This window comes from Pseudopodoces humilis, chromosome 14 (genome assembly GCF_049639895.1).
Source record: "Pseudopodoces humilis isolate 2021_Gansu_Grassland_sample_001 chromosome 14, ASM4963989v1, whole genome shotgun sequence".
NCBI lineage: Eukaryota > Metazoa > Chordata > Aves > Passeriformes > Paridae > Pseudopodoces > Pseudopodoces humilis.
The window spans coordinates 12,437,854-12,460,962 of record NC_142213.1 but is presented as its reverse complement, the minus strand read 5'-3'; the positions used below and the strand labels follow the sequence as shown (position 1 = coordinate 12,460,962).

Below are 23,109 nucleotides of genomic sequence, written 5' to 3'. Positions count from 1 at the left end.
GTGTTATCTTCTTTTGTACTGTGCAAATACAGATCTCCACTGAACACAGAAGAACTTCAGAAAATTTATAGCTGCACTCTGTAACTTTCATACCGGACCAACATTTCCTGTATTTGATGTGGTTCTTGTAATCTAGGATACTGACACCAGAGAGGAAACCCCTTCCAGGTTTCCATCCTCCAGGTCAATCGCGCCTCTGTAAGTGCCCTTAGAGGACGTTGTTTCTATTGATAATTTTGTTGTTTGAGCGCAGCAGGCGCGGTGTCCCCCCTGTGTGCGGGCCGCTGTGGGTGTTGGCGGTGGGAGCGCGGGTGTGCGGCAGGGCGGGGTGTTGGCAGCGGGGCGGGCGCAGCGCCTGCGCGGGGCCGCACACGTGGGCGCGCCGGCGCCGAGCGCAGCCATGGGCAAGAGCCGGGCGCGGCGGTTCCGCAGGGCGCCCCCAGCCCCCGCCGGGCCCCCGCAGCAGCGCGGCGGCGAGCGCGGCCCCGAGGAGGAGGCGGCGGCGGAGCTGCTGGAGAAGGTGCGGGCGGGGACGGGCGGGCCCGAGCCCCGCTCCGGACCGCGGGTGCGGCGGGGGCTGCGGGACCGGGCGTGGGGGGCGAGGCCTGGGCTTCCCCCGCGGCGGTGCCGGGCGAGGGCCGGGTGCGGGCCCGCCCCGGCGGGAAGGAGCCGAGCGGCGGCACGGGGCTCCCTTCCCTTCCCCTCCCGCCGCCGCGTCGCTCCCCCGGCGTCACGGCCGGGCGGGGCGGCACTGGCACCGCCCGCGCTCCCGAGCGCACTGCTGCGGTGGAGCGGGGGAGCTCCGTGCCCCTCGTCCCTGCGGGGGCTTCCGTTCGGTCTGCCCGACCGGAGACTTCTACAGGTGGCCAGAGCCACATATAAGGAATAACGGATAGAAAATGCTGAAAAGGGATAGAGAGGGGAAGAGAGATAAAGTAAAGGCACAGGTGAGGACGAGCTGAGACATCTTTTTCAATGGAGGCAGAATTTGATGTTACCATTCTTCTGTTCAGCAGATGTTTATCTGCTAGGTTTTCAACAAACTCTGTGGCCTTACAGGATATGCACTTCTACTGTGTTATTATTTTTGCAATCTGTAATTCTTGTATCTCACCTAAAACTCCTACAGCACAAGTCAACGTTGTCTTGGGGAATGTAGGGAATAGTTGTTTCCTGCTGTTATGCAGATGCTTTTAATTTAAAGGCTATAATTTTTATTTTTTTTTGACATTTCTTCAGCTTTTCTTTATGGTGGCATGTGTTATGTCTGTTATACTTCACTGATGATATTTTTCCCCCCTACTTCAGTCCTTTTTTTAATACACGATAATTGAGGTCTCACCAGTGCCAGCTAATGTCAAATCTGTGTCTGGAATATGGCTGTCTTGTCAAATATCCACAATAGCACTTATCTAATCATAAAGTTAACACACATTACCCAGGCAAGGATTTATATACTTTCATGGAAGTTAAAAGCTCCTGCTCCATTCAGGAGCAGTAAAACGGGAGCCACAGTGCTGTCCCTGATCAATATTTTCACTCCCTAAAACCTTCCAGCTCTGTTTTCCCTCACTGTGATGTGGCCTGTCTGTGTCTCTGCAGCTGCAGCATCCAAGTGCTGAAGTGAGGGAGTATGCCTGTGCCAGTATTTCCAAGCTGTTGCAGCAGAAGCATGTTATCCCAGCCTTTGTGCAGAGGGATGTGGTTCGCTGTTTGGGGCCCTTGCTGATGGATCACAGTTTGGGTGTTCGGGAAACAGCTGCAGGTGCTCTCAGGTAAGCTCTTGGTACTGCACAGGTAGAATGAGGGGATCCTGGGGGGGAAACTGAGGTTCTGCTGGTGACAGCTGTGAACTTGAGTGTCAGCCTCTCTTGCTTTAATTCTGGTCTGAGGAACTATGCCCACATCGGCTAAAGTCTGTGAGAGAGTGGCTTTTCTTGTTCTGTGAGACTTCAATGTCAGGAGCAGGCTTTATGCTAGAAATGTATGGCTTTAGGAGGAAAAAGAACTTGAGTGCAGTTTGTATGGCATTTTGTGCCATGATGTTTTAGTACAGATAAACTTTCTAATTATGCTTGCTGAATAAATGAAAATCACTTTTTTTTTTCTAATACCAAAGTTATTCTTTTGTGTGAGGTAGAAGACTAAAGCTACTCTTTAGACAAATTGACTTGAAAACAAAAAGTACCATAACCTTCAGAGAAGAATATCAAAGACATGGGGTTTTTTAAACATTCTTGGAAAGTATTGTATCTCATTCAAAGTATTAATTTTTTTGTTCTCCCCAGGAATCTGAGTGCTTGTGGAGGATTTGATGTCTGTGATGACATGGTGACATCTGACATCATGACACCCCTGGTTGCACTTCTGAAAGAGGTGTGTTTATTTTTATTTTGATTTTAAACCTGATCTAGGCATTGAATTGTCCCATATACAAAAACAGTTCTATTTTTTACCTATTATTACAATAAGATATTTGAAAGCTCTTTTAAAATAATGTTTTGATAGGTTTAGTGATACAAAAGTTATCCCAGAGATTTCTAGTCACTGCCTTCTGGCTCCTGGCCAGCTAACTTGCGTCCATGGTAAGTTTTGCTGCCAAGGATGATTTTTGAGTGAAAGGTCTGGAGATTTTGGGTCTGTAATGTCAGTTAAGACAAGTTTATTCCATCAGTGAGAATCTAGGTCTTTCATTTATTCTGCAGCATTATTCTAGTGAGGTTTTTTTGGTGAGCAATTTTAAATTCTGTCTATCTATCTAATTCATCCATTCTAAATGGATGTTTGGATGTACAGCTGGGTAGTTACTGTAGAATAACCTGAATTTGTATTCTTTGTTTGGTCCAGGTGTTGCTCTGCTGTTTGGAAATTGCATAGATTTCTCTTACCTGTTATCCTTGTTTGAGCAGCCTTGAGCAATACTATCATTTTCTGTATGTTTCTTCCCCATTTTAAAATATGAGTAATAGCATTACTATAAAGCACAGTAAAGTATTAGCTGAGTTAATCTTTGTGGTTAGAAACAGCTGTTGACAGCTGCATACAGACTATAGGCAAGAAACAGCACTTCAGATTCTAAAATTCCCAAGTACTTTTTTTTAATTAGAAAATGCTTCTAAAGACTAAGTGCAAAGCAAGTACTGTAAGAGTCTTTCTACAAGAGAAAATTTATCACTTATTCAAATTTTCATAAAAAAGGAAAACAGTCAGATGTTCTGTTAATAAACACTTCATGAGAGGATCTCTCCACTCAGTGCTGATAATACTTAAAAGTTTTGCTTCTTGTTGTGGCTTGATTGTTTCCCAACCCCAGTTCTTTTGTTTGCTTGTAGTGCAGCACTGGACTGGATGTGAACCAGCTGTCTCCACAGAAATGCAGAGGGATGAACAAAAATTATATTGAAGACATAGCCAATGAAGCTATTAATTTGCTGTGGAATATATGGTAAGTACTGTGTAAACTCTGGCGTTTTAACTAAATTAAATTGTTCCTGAAAAGGAGCATGGTAATGGAGGCAAAAAAAGAAATTACTGTCATGGCATGGGAAGATGGATTTGTTCTGATTGTGTTGCTCCTACATGTACCTTGCTATAATAATGATGAGCTCTCATCTCATATGAAATAAAAGTTTATCTTCTAGTATAGATTAATTTTTTTAAGTGAAGGATTCTAAAAGTGCACAAAGTTGGTCATTAGTTTTAGAAGAGTAACAAATTCTTTTTCTACTGGTTCTTTATCCTGGGTTCTGATCCTGTTTTCTGAACATGTTTTGTCAGTTGGTTGTACAGTTTGGGTTGTGGCTTCTTGCATGTATTTCCTGTGGATCCATATCATGATACAAGAAATGGAGAAAATGAAATTCTAATCAGTGCTATAGGAATATGAGGAGGTTTTATAACATTTCCTCCCTCTGCAGATCATCCCAAAAATTAATATTAACTATTTGGAGCAACTATTCCTTAGTTACTGAGACACTGATAAAAATTCACTTATTATGTGAGAAAATAATGTAAATTGTTCTCTTAGTCGTTTAAATTGGAAAGACCAGGTGAAGGAAGAGAAGTGGCAACACTATTAATACAGAAATGACTGTAAACATTGAAGTGATACAAATCTGTACCAAAAGTTCTCCTTGAACTTTGTGTTGTTTTTCTTAATTTTTTCTCACATTATACACTTTGCATACAGGATTTTGTTTAGCACTGTACAGTGCCTCAGTGGAACTGCCTGTATGCCTGTCTGTGTGATATGGCTGCTGGCTTGAGGCCTTGTTTCTAAACTGGGATATTTATTTTTTTAGGGATTGGGACAGTAGATAAACTCCTCATTCAGCATCTTGCACAGAATACATGACCCTTTGTAACTCTGACTCAGCAATGTTGTGTGTTCATTATGTTTTTTTGCTTTTCAGTCAGTGCTTGAGAACAGGAAGCATAATCATTAAGTGTGATGTAAATCACTTCTGTATTTTGAACTTTGTGGCAATGAATGTGACCTGCTCATTTTGTTGCTATGTTTGATACTGATAAATTTAGGGCTGGCATTGATGCTGAGACATAATATTTTCAAAATTTAATTTTTGAAGACCCTTGTAGCTAGTTAGCTCCTGTGCTTTTTTTTTTAGTTTCAATTAGTCTTGTATCAATATATCAATTTAAGAGAGTAGCTGTGAGAACTTGAAGAAATACAAATCCCACTATTAGGTAATGAAAACAAATATGCATTTCTGAATGGTAAGAGCAGTCATTGTGTGGAGTGAGTGAGTACTGAGAGAGGCAGCAGCCCACTCTGCTGGTAGTGGGTTTGTAGGTGAAGTCTCCTGTGGCTGCGGGAAGCCCTGGGCTGGCTTGCAGCCCACAGCTCTGAGCTGCCTTCTACACTCCAGCAGGAGCCTGTAGGTAGGCTCCCAAATAAACTCCAAATACTGTGTGAAGAAGCAGAAGTGTCCATGATTTTGCAGCTTCTCTTTCAGTATCTTGTACAGAGTTGATCATAGCCTCAATAATGAAGGATAGCTCTTGGAATATTGCATAATTCTTAGGTATCTTTACAAAATGTGAGTAATAACAAGTATAGGGTGCTTAAGATGTTGTTAGAGTACTTTTTTTTTTCTGGAAAAAAGTTTGACTGATCTTTTCCATTCATTAGTGAATGCAACAATACTGCCCTATACATATTCAATAAAGAAGGATGTCTGGAGGCTGTGTTACATTACATGAAGAAATTTGCCACAAATGTGGATCTGGCTATTTCAGTAGGTAAGTGATAAAAAGAAAAGGGTTTAAAGACACTTATTTTTTTTTAATTTACTATATGAATGTACTAACTCTGATATTACATTCATTGTATAATGGAACCACTTTAGCATTGCTTAACTTTGCACTGAGTATAAGACTTTAAATTCATTTCTGAATAGCACATATTAAATAAGTTGACATATGTTGTGCTTGCTTTCAGTCCAAAAGAGAATGGATTATTGGTGGTTACATGGGAAGAAAAACTTTATGGGGATAGGGCTTTAGAGGGAGGCTGTTTTTTCATTTGTTTTCATATTTTGGTAATGGAGGGTTTAATTCGTTGAGCAGAGAAGATAGTCCTTCTAAGAAAACCCCAAACAATTCCAATCACTTTCAATCTGGTTTTACCAGTGTTATTATAGTTTCATAATGGTTGTACAGGTGTGTGTGTTTCCAGCTTTTTTTTATGTTGTCCATTATCAGTATACAATGGATAAATTTAATTTTGAGTAGCTGAAATTAATACAACCAATTCCATGACTGATGTGGTATTACCATCACCTGTTTTATGTATGGGCTTGTCACAGAATGTCTTTTAGTCTAAAACACAGCTTGTGAAGGACGGTGTCAGACCATTACAACATGAGGCTACATTAAATTTTTCTTGTGTCAGCATTTCATTACTCCAGCTTTCAGGAAGATAATGCTTTCTCATTAGCAGAGCAAAAGCTACTACTGGGTTTGTTAATTATGTTTGCTCTTGTTGTTTGCTGCAGCAAACTGCTTGCAGGCAGTGACAGAAGATAATCCAGATCTTCTTTCTTCATTTAATGCTTCTGCACAACAAATACTGGAAACAGTGATGTTGTGTCCAGAGAGCACCATGAAGCACATCCTTCTGAGAACACTGATAGCAGGTACAGTGCTCAAGGGGGTTCATTGCTTTGAGATGGGGAGAATGGTAGGGGTCTTGGCTTTGAAAGACAGGTGTCTTCTAGGGAAGGCAGAAACCTCCCTTGAAATGGAAAACTGTAACCCCCCCCTCCAAATTATAATAATCTTGAAATCAAGGGGCTCTCAGGCAAAGATATGGGAATAGGAATAACAGTTCTTTACTAGGAAAATCAAAATAAAAATGCAGTGGTACAAAAAACCACACTGACAGAGCCAGAGTACAACCTGACACTGTTGGTCAGGGTGTTGGTAGCAGTCCCATTAAGTGGTGGCTGCAGTTCTCCTGGAGTGACAGACGTGGTTCTGTTTAGGCAGTGATCCTGTAGAAAGGTGCAGTTTTCCTCTGAAGGTCCAGTGGTGGTGTAGAACAGTCTGGTCTTCCTGTGGGAATGCAGAGGACAAAGGCTGCCTGTGGTGTTCAGTCTCAGATTATATCCATGTAGGAATGCTTGGCTTCTCCCCATGGATGGAGCATCTCCCAATGGGATGATGTAATTTTATCAGTCCTGCAGTGAGAATCAATAGCCCATTAACAGAAAATAACCCCCTGGTGGGAGGATGGGTGGTGGAAGAGGTAAAGAACACTGCCTCACCTGGTTTTAACAGCTGCTAATAGAATACTTACTTTTGGTTACATCTTGCATTGCAACCCAAGACAGCAGGTAAAGGAGGCTGAGAAGGACAGAAGGCTTAGTCTTCTCTGCTGTGGTCTGAGCATCTGATTGTCAAGGCCTGTACAGATGGTTTGTGAGGTTATATCTTTTGGAAATACAAGTAGATATTTACAACTAGTTTTAAAAAGCTGGCTTAAATACTTGATTCTGAATTTAGCCCCTGCTCAGGGTGATAGCCCACTTTAACTGCTCATTTAGTTTTTAACAGTTAAATGAGTCAATCATAAGTGGAATAGGAGTTGTTTTGATTTTACTAGCTGTAGATCTTTCTACCTCATATTCTCTATCTTGAATTCTTGTTACCTCAAATGCTTAACCATGATGGGTTTTGATACTGGAATGTAAGAAATTAATTTTGAGACTCCTTAGAAAATTATTCTCACGTGTGGATTTGTTATCTCAGGTACAGAGTGACAACAGGGTTACTCCACATAAATATTCTGTAAATACCTACATGCTGAAGTTTACTTGAGCTTAAGATGTGGGCATAACAATTATTACAGATGAGTATATGAAATGTTATAAAAAAAAAATTAAATCTCTAGAGAAAAGACCTGAACATTTATAGCAAATATAAGCATGGAGCATTTTTAGTAGCAGAGGCTGTGTCCTTACAAAGAGGCTATTACAGAGCTGGAAATTGAGCACATTAATAATTTATATAATTTTGTTACCTCATATGTAGGCACTATCTGGAATATAAAGGATACCATTCCACCAGGCAGCTTGGGAAGCACGGTTAATGCAATCCTGAAGATATTTTCAGAATCACTGGCAATAGATGCTGGTGAAACAATTATTCGTATGAATGAAGCTGAAAAAACCAGGTTAAAACTTGATGTGGAAGCAGAAACTGAGGAAAACATGAGTGATACTACAGAAAACTGTGTTTTGAGTGAAGATGATAACATGGAAGAAATACCAAAAGGAAAACTCAGAAGAGAAAATGACGTTTCAGATTTACTTCCAGTAAGTGCGGCTCACTGGCTTTTGGACAACTTTAGGGCAAGTGGCATTCTTTGAGAATAAAATTTTCTCTGGAATGTCCAACATAAAGATGGTAGATAACACTGCATGTGTTTTGGGTTTTTTTTTCAAGTTTGGGTGTAGAATGAGAAGAGGAAATGGCTGGACTGTATTTTTAACTGACAGCTTGGATACTTTAAATGGCACTTAAATGTTGTCTTCCAAAATCAAATTTGGTTCGTGTTTTTAATTTTTTAGTCTGATAAGTGGGAACTGAAAGAAGTGACAGCTTTACTGACGGCTCAGCAGACTGCTCTGGAAATCATTGTTAATATGTGCTGCAGTGAAGGTTTGTAGGAATCTCGTTCCTTGCAAGTGTTGTGGTGTATTTTGTTTCTGAATAGGTGATGTTTAGTTTGATGTTTGGTCATCTGGATTCTTGAGGGCAAACACCCATGGTCATATTGTCCCTGATATTGTCATCTAGGGGTAAAGTAGGTTGTCATTTCCATTGCTAATTTAAATGGTTTTTCTTCATTTAAGTGACTTATGTTGCTTAATGTCTGGGGTTTTTTTTTTGCATGATACTGCAATGTGCCAGCATTTAAGAACAAACAAAAAAGCACTCACAGCAAAGAGGTATCTCCTAAAGTGTTACAACAAAACCTTTGTTCAGTTAGAGTGTGGTCTGACTGTTATTTTGATGCAAGGTGTGTGTGAATCTGATTGCAGCATGGGGGCATCAATTTTTTTAAAGCAGATAAATCTTGTTGCTTTGATTTAGTTTTGATACTACAAGTATTGCAAAATTAGGAGTAGGGACAGCTTTTGCATGCAACTCTGGCAGCAGTGTAGATCTCGGCTTCTAGAGTTCTGCCTTTATGAGCCTTGAGGAGGAGGAGGAAGAGGGGCAGTTATTAGGTGGGGAGTAGGATATAGGTATTCTGTATCTTTTATGAACTCTGAAGCTCTGTTTTGATAGCTTTTCTCCTAATCTTCAGGAAACCAAACAATAGATTATCAAGTTCTATTTTAAAAAGCCAACGAACAAACAAAACTAATTCTCTAAACCCTCCAAAACCTGAAAACCTTGACTGCTATTGTAGTTTTAGCCTGATGCAGGAGTAATTGTGTAGAAAGTAACTGAGTAAAACTTTCAGGTTCTAATAAAATCCACAGTAATACCCAGTTATTCCCAATGGTGACTTTTTTTTCTCTTACAGCACAAGGAAATTCTGCACCTAGTGTATGAAGCTCCTTTCATAACTGCCTTTCTCATCTAATGAGCTGTAATTCATAAGCTTTCCCCTTTAATTGGAAAATCTCTTGTGGATAAGCTGCATATTCTGCCATTCACTCAGTGTAAAGTAAGATTGATTGTGTTGTATTTCGCTACAGTACTTTACCCATTCATGGGCAGACAGTCTCTAGAAATTAAAAGGAATCCAGAGGCAGCTGTTCATTTAATTTTCAAATTATTTGAGGGCTAAAATAGCTTTAGCCATTATGCTGAGTTCATAAAACCACTCAGCTTGCAGCAGAACGGAGAGGAATAACCAGGCTGGTGAGCGATGTGTTTTACTGAGCACTGGCCAGTGTTTGGAAGAAGCAGAGTGCTCCTCTTTGATGGGCACCTGGGCAAGAAGCCAAGAGACTCCAGCATTGCTGTCCAGTCTGTAGTTCTTGGGTTACCAGGGCTAGGTAAAATGGGATTGCTGCTTGAAATACCTCTGTGCTTCCCAGAACATTTCAAGAGACCCGATCATAGTTATGGGCCAGTGTTCTAGATCCCAGTTCCTGTTCTGGCCTGGTCAGGCACTGTAACTTATAATTTCTTTGTTTTTTATGGCTGAATTGCATTGTCAGCTTCTGTTGTTATCAATTAGTTTTCAAGAGATTTTTTTGCTTTCTTTGTTTTATAAAGATGCAAAAGGAATTTTTTAGAAGAGGCAAGAGCCTGAAAGGGGGATGTTTCTGCTTTGTTTACATGTTTCTTGCTGCCATGTTTTGGTAAAGCATGAAAGACAACCATTTTCTCATGCAAAGGCTAATAACACCAGCACATTATGGCTGTAGAATTAATTGGATATTGCCATAAGATGCTTATGTGGTCAGGTTTCCACACCTTGATGAGTTACTTTACATCAGAAAAACCTTAACCATCACCTTCAAATAAATTCTTGAATTTGTACAGCACAAGTGAAATGCGTTCATTTGGATCTTTCTTGCTGTATTTTCAGTGAATTTACCTTTTGCCACAGAAGTGTATGGCTGTTCCTGTAGTTACTACAGGACCTACATCTCATGAGAATCTGTGTCAAACAAAATTACTTGGGGGTGAATATGATATTTTTTTGTCACAATAGTTAAATATTCTGACCTATGTACACAGAGCTTTCATGTGTTGGAAAGAAGTATCAGTCTAACCTGTAGACTTAGGACTTGGGTAAACACTAGTTAAAATGTAACCAGATTTAAAGAAACTAAATGTGAGTGAACTCAGTGGATGTAGATACGTAAGTTTAAATATAAATTAGGATGAGTTTAGTTTGAGCTTGCCAGCCCAAGTCCCCCTTCAGCTATGGACAGATTATTCACACAGTAGCCTCTTGGTAATAGGACTTCGACTCCTGTCACCATATCTGCCCTTAAAGATCTGCTAGTAGAGTAAGTCATGTAAGTATGGCATGGTGTAATTTATGTGAAATGTGTTGCCTGAAATGACTATCAGAGATTATTTGGCTTTCTTTGCTGTCATCATTTCTTTTTAACTGACCTTGCTGTGGAGACAGTAACATCTTCATCCAGCCCAGTTACTGCCCAGGCAGAGGACATCTGTCTGTGGCTTCAGTATTGCCAGAGGAAACAATTGCCTTAAACTGTCTGCAGTTAGTAGACAAGTTAAGTTAAACTGATGCATTTGCATGCTTGAATCAACCTCAGAAAGTGAAGTGGTACAATCCAAGTTAAAATCTTAGTAAATCTTTATGAAATATTTCTTTTATACTTTTTTTTTATATTTTTAAACAACACATCGTTAATATTAGTGATTAACATGCCCACATATGAAGAACTTCTCTTGTAAGAATATTTGGGTCTCAGTGAGTATAAAATATTTTTAATAAAATATTTAAAACTGTGGCTTAATGCCACTTGGTTTGTGAGTTTGTTATATCCCAAGAGCTTAAAGATTCCTGAGCCAAGAAGTTTGGAGGAGCCAGTTTCAATTGAGAAGTAGGATACCTGTTGCATGAGGGCTGTTTCATTTACAAGTCTGTCTTGTGTTCTCAGATCCCTCTGATGACGAGTGGGAAGAACTCTCCAGCAGTGATGAGAGTGACTTGTTCATGGAGAACTCTTACAATGAGGGGAGTGGGCTGCTGCTGTCACCCTTGTGCCTCTCTGATGAGGTTAACTCAGCATTTCTGAACAACCTCATACCAAAGAAGGTATTGTCTTCCATATTGTTTCCAACACATGGTCTTTCCCTTGTTCCTGCTTTGTATCCCAGGTTAGGCAAACAAATTATCCCAATCTACCTGGAGGAAGGGAGTATTTATTTAAATGAGTTTGGCCTCACTTTTTTGGCCTAGAGGTGGTGGTGCCTCATTGCATGACCTAAATAAATTCCTCATGTAAGTGGGAATAGAAGAGTCATGTGTTTCAGAAAACAGGTAGGGCTTTTTTTAATTTTTTTTTTTCCCCCCAAAATACAAAGGTTGTTATTCCTTGATTTGGACATGGAAAAGATTACCCGCAAAAAGAAAGCAGACTTGGCTGAAGTGTGACAGCCAGATTTCTGTATTAGCTAAATGAGGTGGAAGTAACACGAATGGCAACAGTCAGCACTGAAAAAGTGCAAGTTCCTCTCCCTGTTTTATAGAAAGTGTCTGAAATACAGTATTTGGCACTGACAGGACATTGGATGTTTTTGTTTCAGAGTTGTTTTGCTCATTTTTATTTGGGGTTGTAAAGGTGAAGTTTTTTATTTGAATGAGTTACTGTGCTAGTTCAGCAGCATTGTAGAATTCTGAGCTAAGACATTGAGGTGTGAGGTGAAAAGTTTGAAGGCTTTTTGTACTTAATAGCCAGAGTTTCATGGCAAGGCCTTCCAGACTTGCAGCTATCTGAAAATCCTGTAGCAGAATCTATAAGAAGAAAGAGCTAAATAAGAAGGAATAGCAGAAACCTAGAAAATCATCTATTGTTAGTACAGATGAACACTTAAAATATGCTATGCTAAACTCAGTGTATAATTACACCATTTAAGTGATAGAGGAAAATTCTGGCATTTTTAGCAGGTGAGATATTTGCTATCTAGAAAACTGTTTGACATTAAGCTAAAATTTCAGCCTTCCCTCTGAACACACTGTAACAATAAAAAAATTAAAAAAAGGAAAAAAGAGCTTTATTGCTAAACCTTTCTTTTTCCCCTCCTCAGATTCTTGAAAAAACTGCTTTTCCGAACACTGTTGCTCTAGACATCTGTATGCACAATCCGTCTTGGAAACCATTAATTAAAAAGTAGGCATTTCATTGTCTCTCTTACTATTTTTCGTGTATATTCTGTTGTTTTAGAACCCTTAGAAGGATTGTCCATCTTTGGGTTGCTCTTAAGATGTGGAAACTGGCAGATCTGATATATGGTTTTGAATAAAGAGATACAAATGTTTTTGTGAAATTCACACTGGATCCACAGCCTTATTAATTTCAAGATTCCTCTTTATACTTCAACAGGTGTTTTCAAAAGTACCTGATCAGTGTGTTTTTTGTTTTTTTCAGACTGAATGCAGTGCAGTGTAGAGCTTTAACATGTCTTCAGAGCATTTTGTTGGTGTCAGATGTGGATTGTCTTGGGGGAGCTTCAGCACTTCAGTCCCTTGCACAGCATCTCTCACAGCTGATCTTTTCTAAAAAAGGTAAGATGTTTAGTGAAGAGGACTTGCTGGCCTCCTTTGCTGATCATCTAAATAAAAGGTAGCCATGGATGTTATGTTCCAATGCTGTTTATTACTAATTTTGTCCCACTGGTCCTTCAAATGAGGACACAGAATGTTGCCAATACATACTGACATAACAGTGTATCCTTTAAGATGTGTTTATCCAAGCTGCACCTTGAGCAAGTCTGCTTGTAATGCAAGAATCTGCTTCACGTTTGGGTCTGTGCAGGAAGTCTCTTAGTAGATTAAAACTGCCTTGTTGGGAGACCAGAACTGTTTGCTAGATCTTATTTGTGGTAATAACAGTTTTTCAGCAATGAGACAGACGTGAAGAAGATGGGACATTTTCTTTTTAAATGTCTTAGCTAGCCTAAAGAGATGTGAAAACAAAACATGTCTAGCATAGTCTTTCACGTCATTTTTTTCTAGTAATCTTACCAAATTATGGCAGAAGCAGTTGGTGCAAAAATCTCAAGAGTGTCTGTGCTTATTACAGTAGATAAGAGAGCTGTCACCTTGTCCCCAGGATGTGCTTTATGCTTATGATGGCCTAGCTTTATTGGAATTATATTTGTAATAAGAAAGTGTGCAAAGTTGTTACAACTAAATAGTAAAGCTGCTCAGCTTCCTGTTTTGGTTGTGGTTCAATTTCAAGGTAATAAATATAATTCTAAAAATACTATTTTAGAATATTATATATACATATACACACACGTATTTATGATACATATTAGATCTGTATTTAGACATTGGAATGGGCTGCCCAGGGAGACTGTGGAGTCACCATCCCTGGAGATGTTCAAGGACAGACAGGATGTGGCACTAAGTGCCAGGGTCTGGTTGACACGGCAGTGATTGGTCACAGGTTGGACTGATCTCTGAGGTCTTTCTCAGCCTCACAGATTCTGTGATACATCCTGGTAAACACTAGGATGTCTTCACTGTAGTTCCTCCAGGATGAATTATTTCACAGACATACTGTGAAGGTTTCTCCATACATCTGCTAATACAGTGTTGGATCATCTGTACAGCAGATAGCATTTCCAGCTGCTGTGGTCCTATACATGAGAGCAGCATCATTTCCAAAATCCTGCTGGATCATTTATGCTATGATCTCTCTGTTACTGACATGAGAGAAGCTGAACCAAAATTGCAAAAAAAAAAAAGAAAAAAAGGTTTAAAAAAACCCCACCTGTTTCCAAAGTGAGGATGTGGGTCGCTGACAGGCTGTTTCCTTCAGACTATTCTGATAATCTCTGTTTTAAGGTGAGTGGTGATGGGTTTTCAAAAAATAAAGAGATATTCTTAGAACCTGGAAAAGCTGCCAATTCTCCAAACTGTCAGAAAACGTTTTCCCTAAGACAGTTTTGTTGAAGTCTGGCATATGTGTGGCTTTGTCATTTCTCATCTCTCAGAAGCTCAAGAAGCTCAGTTTCCTTCCCTTCAAGTGTCTCCATTTGTAGCCACAGATGTAGCTTATGTAGTGCTCTGCTGTGGTGTATAAAATGACACTGCATTAGTGCTTGAAAATGCATCTGCCTGCAAAACACGCTTTTTTCTCAGTGTCTTTAAAGACATGTGGTCAGTCTATGGGAACCTTATTACTGAGAGTGCAGTGCGTGGAAAACTAAAACACAGAAATGAAAATGCCTATGAAAACATGCAGAGAAATTCACACAAAATATCTCGTGCTTGAAGAGAGGACTTCCAAGATTTTGGGTCTACATGCTATGCTTTGTTCTCAGATGAAGCTGGAGAAGTTGCTATCTGAAGACACATAAGGATGCTAAAATTAATTTAATGGCACAGGCCTGTTTTTTTAATGTTTAAATACTGTGTAATGAAAACTGCCAAATAGAGCTGATAACATACCAACACGTGGTTAGAAGGAATTCTGTGGTTTACAGAGTAAAAGATCTGATAAAGATCTGATTATTTACATGAGAAGGTAGGAGATGCACATAAATCAAGAAGTTCTGCATCTGGAGTGGTCCAGAAAATAAATGCATTAGAGGAGAATGAAAAGCTTCAAGAAATGCAGAACATGGATTGAAGGTGATGGCTGCTACTGATGAGTTTGTAGTTAAACAAGAATAATGCAGTGTTTGAGTCATACATTCCTGAAATGTTATTAAACCACCAGAAAACATGCTCTTTATATGAATTGGAAAGAGTCCAGTGTTCTGGGTGTCTGAAAAGCTTGCTTAAGAAGGCAGAAGAAAGGAGGTAAAGTATGCCATCAGCTTCTGTAGTTTTCTCAGTTCCTGTATCATGGCCTCCATGTGATACCCGTTTCCAGCTGCTGTTCTGGTGACAGTGGCTGGCACTGTCCATTGGGTCACACAAATCTCTCAACCAGGGATGTGCCTGAAAAGGAGGCCCAGCTGTGTTGTAACCTCTATATGCAGTCAGTGCTGAATTCGAACAAATCACTATGGTTACAACCTACAGAGACCAGTCTCGGAAAACCTAGCTTTTCCTGTTGTGGTTGTACCTGGAGGAACAATTAAGGAATTTGTATTTCTTTGCTTCCTGTGTCCCTCATATTACTGTTTATCTTCTGGCTCTGGGTTCTGTTCTTTGACAGAACTCCCTACAGACACAGAATTCCTGGAAGCTGTATCCAGCGCTTTGAGGGCTCTCCTACAAACAATGGCATCAAAGAACATCTCCCAGGTAAAAGCTTTCAAACTCAAATGCTCTGGTAGGTTCAAATTCCTGTGAGATTGGGCTGGAAAATTTTTGAAACAAAACAATATAAATTTAATTCAAAATTTCAGCAGTTGTGAACACTGGAAGAACAGATTTAATAGCATTAACTGTGTTTCTCGTGGACCTTACAGGATTTTTTTTTTAATATATCTCCTCCTTAACATGTAAACAGATGAAAGCTATTTCAAAACCAGAATAACAATAAGACACAGGTATTTTAGAAGATAGTTATAATGACAAATATTTAGAAAATTAGCACCTAGAAATGTGGATTCTTTATTTCCTGATGTCACCTAGTTGAAGCTGGTGGTCCATGAATTTTGGTTGGATATGAATTAGTGAGTTGAATACAGGAATGAAGCATAATTATTTGTTATACAATGCTAGATAGTCTGCTAGTCCTTTCTGGCCTTAACCTGAAAATGGGGCTTCTATACTGTAAGTTGCAATAAGTTGGAAGTAGCTATTGAGCTAGATAAATTTGTGAGAATCTTAGAACTTTTCCTTCAACTTCGTGTCAGCCTTGGTTATGTTCTGGAAGAAACAAGTTGAAAAGGAATTGGTATTTTTTGATAATTGCAATTTTAGAATTCGTATAGTTTCCATAATCTAGGACTGTTTTTCTGTGAAGAATTTGCCTGTGATCTGTAAAAGTACAGTGTCTAAATGTCATATTTCAGAATTTCCAAAATTTTGAAAATCTAACTGTGTCTGTCTTCCTTCTTCCCTTCCTTTCCCCTTGCTGACCAGTGTATGACTCCTGAGCAGCTCTTGGCTTTATGTGAAGCTGGTATTCAAAGCAGCAATGCCAGTGTTAGAGTGAATGTGGTGAGCATCCTTGGAATTTCTGGCAGTGTCCTGGCAAAAGGGCAAGATACAGCTGAAACACTAAAGGTGAAAAGCAAACTTTGCATTGCAAGCTTAAAATAATTTCGATGTTTCTTTCAATTTTCTTTAGCATTGCTGGAAAAATCAATTCTTCTTTCTCATTACAGATGATTGGAAAATTTCTTCTTGAGGTTGCCATGAAGGAATCATCTCTTGTGGTAGCAGGGGAAGCCTTGGATGCACTTTTTGATGTATTTGCAGATGGTAAAGAAGCAGAAAATGCAGCGTTACAGATCAAGCTGCTTCCAGCACTGAAGGAATTTCAGCCAGTGTTTAGAATGAGGGTAGGCATCAAGGGCAGCCAGCTCAAGGTCTCAGCACACAATGTGGGTTAAAGGCTGAGTTTTTGACTCCTGGAAGAGATAATTAATTTATAAGGTGACAGAAGAAAAGTGTTTGATTTTCTGATACTCAACTTTAGAGGAAAGCAAATACACTTACCTTAAAGTTCATGGAAGTGTCAAGGTAACAGTGCAGCACCTGCATTGCAACATCTGCATTACACCATCAGTATTACTGATGTCCAAATCACTGTATTGTTCTGAAAGAGTTGTACAAAAAATCCTGCAGATGTCTCTGGAGGTGGGAGAAAAGTCCTTTCTGAAGTTACATTGACATCTTGGTTTTAAACTTCTAGTTGCAGTTGGGTGTTTTTATTTCATTCTTGGTTAATTAAAACAGTTCATGTATCCTGTATTGTCAAGAATAACAAGACTGGCATTCTAAGCTGTGATTTTAGGTACATCCTAGACTTAAACAGGGAATGATCTTCCACATATTTCTTTGGTCAGATGCAGCCTGAGGAGTGACTTTCATAGTCTAAAAGCTAAGCACTGTACACACAGGTGCTTCAATTGTTAGGGTAAATGTGCAAGGTATTCCATATAAGAAGCCACAGAGAAGAAGTGCCTCAGATTTTTGGCTGAAATAATGTACCATTAGTCTAGTTTCAGGCAGCAATGTATTACAGTAAATTGACTTGCAGAAATAAGTGCTAAGCTCCCCACGTGCACATGGGAACACCTTGGAGTTCTCACAAGCCATGGGTAGCATATCTTGATAGAACACCTATATACAGAATTACAAAACTTGAGGTTATCTAATAGGAAAAATTTCTCCATTAGTAAACGATGTGTTCTTTTGGTTTTACAGATGCGAAAAGAAGGAAAAGGACAATATAGTACAGATCAACTGTGTGTTCTTGATAATGTGAAGATGAATTTGAGAAGATTCATTGCATATCAGGAGACACTAGGGAAAACCCCAACTTGAAACATCGAGGAACTTTTAAGGTTTTCTTTATTAAGAAATGTTTTCAAAAAATATAACTATTTTGAGCTTCCAAAGTTTACTGAGCAGAGCAGTTTTGCTTTGATATTAATGCTACATTTAAGACATTCGGTATTTTTATACTTTTGGGTTGATGCAAATATGAAAGACATATCAGCATCAAAAAACCCCGTAGCATACCCTGAGATTGTTGGAGTGATAAGAAGGTGTCTTTAGGTCCTGAGGTCTGTACATAAGCACCACTGTTGTTACCTGGATATTTTCATGTACCCTGGCAGAAAACTGCACTTGTGTGCAAAAGTAATTCTGAAAATATTCTTGGTCATGTGACAAATTGGGAAAGGAAAAAAAGGAAAAGCTCAAGATCTATTTCAGGGAATTGAGCAGTGGGAGGATGTTCATATTTGCTGTTTGCTCTTACCTGTTCCTAGAATTGCACAGGCACTTATGGCAGACTTCCCAAAAGGATTGTGTGATAAATGTGTAGATTCCAGTCAACACTTGGATCTGATTTTTCATGAGGAGAAAATTTTCAGTTTAATTTATGATAAATTCAGTATGATAGCTTTTTGATGTGAAAATCAGTGTAAGCAGATCCTACACTTAGACACAGCTCCCTGTCTTTATTTTGATGGGTATTTCTGAAAATTAAGTCTTCTATTTTACAGTCTTCCTTGTAATTCTACATCAGGATGAGTTTGAATTCAGGGAAGTAGTAAATCTAACAGAAAGTATTTTTTATACTGAGGTATTACCTGAAGTAAATTTATATTTGCTTAGAATACCTTTTGCAAATATTTGTGATGGAGATTTTTAAGCTGTAAAATACAGAAAATATTTTTTAAAAATATCATTGATTCACAAAAATAGTATGTGAGCTTCCATATATCAAAAGCTTTGGTATTGTTTCTGTGATTGAGGTCCTTATACATGTTTTTCAAGAAAATAACCCTGCAACTAAACACAAAAGCATTTTGTTTTGCTGGTTTTTTTGGAATGGGAGTTTTTTTCTCCTCTCTCTCAATGTGCTGCCTTAGCTCAGGCATACAGTTTTTGGCAAAGCTTTTCCCATGTTAAAAGTGTGTATCTTAAAAAGACTGAATTTGCTTGGTTTGTTAGATTTCAGTCTCTAAGATTGGAAAGTAGACTTGAGAACTGACTGGTAACTTGCAAATGACTGACTTTCTGAAATCCTGACAAGGTATTTTGTCAAATGCAAGAGGAAGCGAAAGATGAGTTGAGGCAGCTGACTGCCTGGAAGTGCTGTTACTGCTGTTACTTTACAGGAGCCAGATGAAATGTGTGATGCGATGCCTGCTAATCAAAGGAGGGAGCAGGCAGGATTGGGAGGGCTCAAGAGCCATTGAGGCTGGACTAGAGAAAACCAGAAGTCAAGAGCATGGAGGGTTGAGAGGTTATCCAGGGATTTGGCAGGGAAGGCAGTGAAGAGGTCTGGAGTGTAACAGCTGAGGAAAGGTGGATTATGGCATAATACCCTATAGTGTGTGAATTTTAATCCTGGTGTTAGCTATACTTACTGTACACTGAGGATAGTATACAATTAGCCTGATAAAAGGTATTATTACTATTTGTTTGGAGCACTTAAAGGACTTCCACGTGCAAAGTGCTGCTTTCATTTTCTGGGTGCTACATTGAATTGTAGGATGTTCTAGATTGGAGGGGATCTCTAGAGGTCTCTTAGTTTAGTCCTCTGATCAAAGCAGGGCTGACTTGTGAGACAGGTTGAGCTAGGCTTTGAACATCTCCCAGAATGGAAATTATACAACTCTGAATAGCTTTTTCCAGGGCTTGACTGCTCTCATGGAAACAGTTTTTTTTCCTTTTCCCCTTGTGCCTTGTAGGACTTTCCCCTGCTGCAAAATGTGCCTCTTGTCCTTTGACTGCACACCACCAAGGAGAGCCTGGCTCCATGTCCTAACCCCCACTTAGCAGCTGAAAACAGCAATTGTATCTCCCTCTTCTCCAGGCCAAATAAACCCAGCTCCCTCAGCTGTTCCTTGTATTCCCTCTCATCCTCCAACCATCTCAGTGGCCTTCTGCTTGACCTGCTCTACTGTGTCTTGTACTGAGTGCCCAAAACTGGATGCACTACTCCAGATGTGATCTAGGTGCTGAACAGAGGGAAGTAATTGGTTTTCTTGTCCTGCTGCCCATGCTCCTGCCAGCACAGCCTGTTATTTGTTAGCTGTTGTCACTGCAAGCATGCTCTGCTGCCTTCAACTTGCTGTCCACCAGGACCCTTTGGTCCTTCTCTCCAAGGCTGTCCTTTGGTCATCCAGTCAAAAGCACTGTCCCAAATGTAGGACATTGCATTTTACAAGTGTAGCAGCCAGAATCTGTTTCCTGGGGACCATTAGAAAACCTAAGTATGTTAATTTTTTGTTCTGGGCTTTTCTTTTAGGTTATAATGACAAGAAACATTTCATCTACAAATACAAATCTGAAAGTTGGAGATAAATATACAGAAGATAGAAACATATACACATAGAAACATGATTTTCTTTATAATCAGTTAGACCCTGGGTTTTTTTTTTCCTTCAAGTGGAAAAACAGACTGACATTTAGATCCTAAGCTCTTCTGGCAATAGGAATGCACAGATTATCTTTTTGCTATGTACTGATCAGCTGAATGTTTTGAAAAAATATTTTCATAATGAGATTGGTGCATAGTACAAACAATATAATTTATAGAAGATTGATGAATCTATGGAAGACAAGGCAAGTTAGGTGATTTAAAGAAGTGACAAATCAGGGAGTAAAACCAGATGAGACACACTGGCACAAAAGAGCTAAGCTACAAGATTGGGTCTACAAAAGTTATGCTGACACAACTAAGGAAAATTAAGGCAGCAGCAGAAGTGATGATGACGTGCAAATTAAATGTTTTGGGGGCTCTTTGAACACTTCTTTATTTAATAGGTCTAGGTAAGCTTCAGACAAAGACAAGATCCTTTACAGATCTTGATACTTTGAGGGTGGCAGAAATTTGACTTATGTAGACAGTGTGTAGCATAAGTAGATACTAAATAGATGTAAGTGATCTTCATCAGTTAATCTAATCACAAAGAAAAGACTGGAATCAAAACAGGTATCTGAATTGGGTTGCTTATTCTGGTCCCTAAGGCATCTGTCTGCTTCAGTTAAAAACCGCAGTCCTTGGCAATCCTATGGATTGCTGCTCTGCTTGTGTCTCTGAGGCTGAGCACAACAGAGTGGCTCTGAGCTGAGCTGTAATGCCAAAACAGGTGCTGAATTTACCTTGGTCTGTGCTGTCAAGTAAAGAGTGTGAAAGAGGCTGTGGGTCCTCTGCCCTGTTCAGGAGCAGCAGGACCTCTGGCATTTTCTACTGCCTTGGTCTCTGCAGCCTGCAAAATGTTGAATTCCCAGCTGTGGAAATAAGGAATTAATCACTTGTGTGGTTTTATTCTTGCTCTCTATGAAAAGAAACAAGTGGGGCAAGATTTGAATGTGCATTTGTTGTTTATACATCGAGCCTTGACATTCAGAAGCAGAAGATTGCTGTGTACCCCAGTCAAGTCAATAGTTTAACTTTTTGGGGCTGTGGTATGTGTTGAATGTAATTTTTTGCACAGCATGGGCTATTTTTTTTTTTTTAAAGATTGTCTTCTTAGAACAAGAATAACTTCAAGAATAACTTCAGTACTATTTGGGTTGGTTTGATGTTTGTATTTTGAGAGACAAAAAAAATGAGAGCACAGTGAAATTACAAAGTGAAAACTGCATTGGAGAACAAATTAATTTCAAATTAGTTTTTAAGTATTGGTTTAAGTATTAAAAATGAAATTCATATCTTGTGGAATATGAACATAAAACAACCAAATAAAAATGCCCATAAACTCAAGTTGTTTCCTTAGTAAGGGATTTTCAATAAAAACATTCCCAAGGATTGGACAGAAATGTCTAGCCTTACATTTACTGTTGCAAATTCCAATTCAGGCAATGGTAGTGGTCATTGAAAATAATGTAATTATTCCTTTCTGGCTCAAGTGACTTGAGCAAACAATGTATATATAGTTTGTTCTGGACAAGCTCTTAAGATATATAACTTTAAGGTAATTGGCAAAATCTGAGGTTTCTTACAGCAAATTAAGGAACTTGAAGTTTTTCCACCAGGGCTGATGCATGGTGAGCCTTTCTGTTTGAAGAAGCTTTTACTTGAGTGATGGGGTTTTTTTTGGTCTAATTTTCAGATAATTTAAAACTGTTCATTTTTGTACCTTCTGGGAAAAAAACGAAGGCATTTAAGTCAATTCACTTTAATTTTGTTTCTGTGTAATTTTTGTAAGTTTCAGCTAGTAAATGCAAGATGCTTCCAAATGACCCTTCCTGGGAATTTCCCTTTTTAGTAAATAAAAGAATTAAAATTCAAAGCGGTGATCAAAAAAACCCCAATTTGACCATATTAAAGTGTGGGTTTTGTTTTTTATGCCCCCATGATATACTTGCTAATCTAAAGCATTTGTGTAGCTACACCACCTGTCTTGGCTATATTTGCTTGGCACTAGGGTTGCTACTGAGGAATCTTGTAAATTAATAAAACTCAGTCCTAAAACAAAACTTGTTGGCATTTACGTGCTATGAGTGTAGGCTAAATCATGGGGTTTTGTGGAACTAGCTTCATTAAAAAGAAAAGGAAACAAATCAGTTATTTTTCCTGTTAGCTGTTAAACCTTCTTAAGGGTAATGTGGAATCCTTTGACTTACACTTTTCTTTGTTGTTTTAAAAAAAGTTTATTAATTGAAACTTTTTAATCTTAATGTTTCATGTGCAGGGAACATCATTTAGACTCATCTTTTTACATTTTCCTGCTACACTTGTAATTGTCAGAATAACTGAAAAATGTGGGGTTTGGAAAATATCGTTATTCATAAAGGTTATTCCCCAGTTCCAAGATGTGTTCAAGTCCCACCAGTTTCCATTTGGCTTTCAGTACTAGTTTTAGGTACAAGTCCTAATTTTCAAAACAAATAAGTTTGTCAACTCGACTCCAAATTTCACCCTCTTGCTGTGGTTAATTTTCTCTTGAGTAATGCAGATCAGACACGCTGTGACACAACAGAGGACTGCTGAGGACAGTATGTTCTGCTCTGGAATGGTGGGGAGAAGCCAGAACTTAAGTCTTTGGTTGTCACCAGGAAATGGTGCTAAGTATTCTTTGCAAACTGTTCACTTCATGGAATGCTTGAAATTGGAATGCGACTTTTTAATTCTAAAGCCCCCACCTCCAGCTTCCGAAAGAGAAATTATCTCCCATGCAATTCAGAAAGTGGGGGAAGCACCAGGCCCTTCGTGCAAAATGCTGGAAACTTTGTAGCTGATATTAAAGATGTTTTAAGGCTGGAGTATGAAAACATTAAAAATAAAACCGAGTCTGACAAGAACTGGTACTATTCAGCGTTGCTGT

General features: G+C 39.1%; 2 protein-coding genes across 4 annotated transcripts in view; both read left to right on the top strand.

The window, feature by feature from the left end:
* CNEP1R1 (CTD nuclear envelope phosphatase 1 regulatory subunit 1) overlaps positions 1-155 on the top strand; it is a 6,066-nt gene extending 5,911 nt beyond the window's left edge. The window contains exon 7 of the transcript XR_015773742.1: positions 33-155. The gene's annotated coding sequence lies outside the window, so the exon portion shown is untranslated. The remainder of the gene's footprint in view (positions 1-32) is intronic.
* On the top strand, positions 64-23,109 carry HEATR3 (HEAT repeat containing 3). Of its 3 annotated transcripts, none has more exons than XM_014255482.2 (15): positions 64-198; positions 1,603-1,775; positions 2,289-2,376; positions 3,333-3,445; positions 5,150-5,259; positions 6,015-6,155; positions 7,552-7,835; positions 8,091-8,181; positions 11,124-11,281; positions 12,274-12,356; positions 12,615-12,751; positions 15,360-15,448; positions 16,235-16,378; positions 16,480-16,656; positions 17,525-23,107. In XM_014255482.2, the coding sequence occupies exons 2-15, from the start codon at positions 1,729-1,731 to the stop codon at positions 17,642-17,644; spliced, it is 1,782 nt and encodes a 593-aa protein (XP_014110957.1). In that variant the 5' UTR covers positions 64-198; positions 1,603-1,728; the 3' UTR covers positions 17,645-23,107. The 3 variants fall into 3 exon arrangements, with proteins under 3 accessions (XP_014110957.1, XP_087918262.1, XP_005526427.1); XM_088062136.1 differs by lacking the exon at positions 64-198 and adding an exon at positions 401-520 and having other exon boundaries at positions 16,480-16,576; positions 17,525-23,109; XM_005526370.3 differs by lacking the exon at positions 64-198 and adding an exon at positions 401-520 and having other exon boundaries at positions 17,525-23,108.

Bases quoted from the DNA above. Each gene is read 5' to 3' on its own strand.
- HEATR3 (XM_005526370.3), top strand. From the start codon at position 401: ATGGGCAAGAGCCGGGCGCGGCGGTTCCGCAGGGCGCCCCCAGCCCCC. The intron at 3,446-5,149 runs GTAAGTACTGTG...TCCATTCATTAG, and splicing joins AATTTGCTGTGGAATATATG to TGAATGCAACAATACTGCCC. The intron at 16,657-17,524 runs GTAGGCATCAAG...TTGGTTTTACAG, and splicing joins AGCCAGTGTTTAGAATGAGG to ATGCGAAAAGAAGGAAAAGG.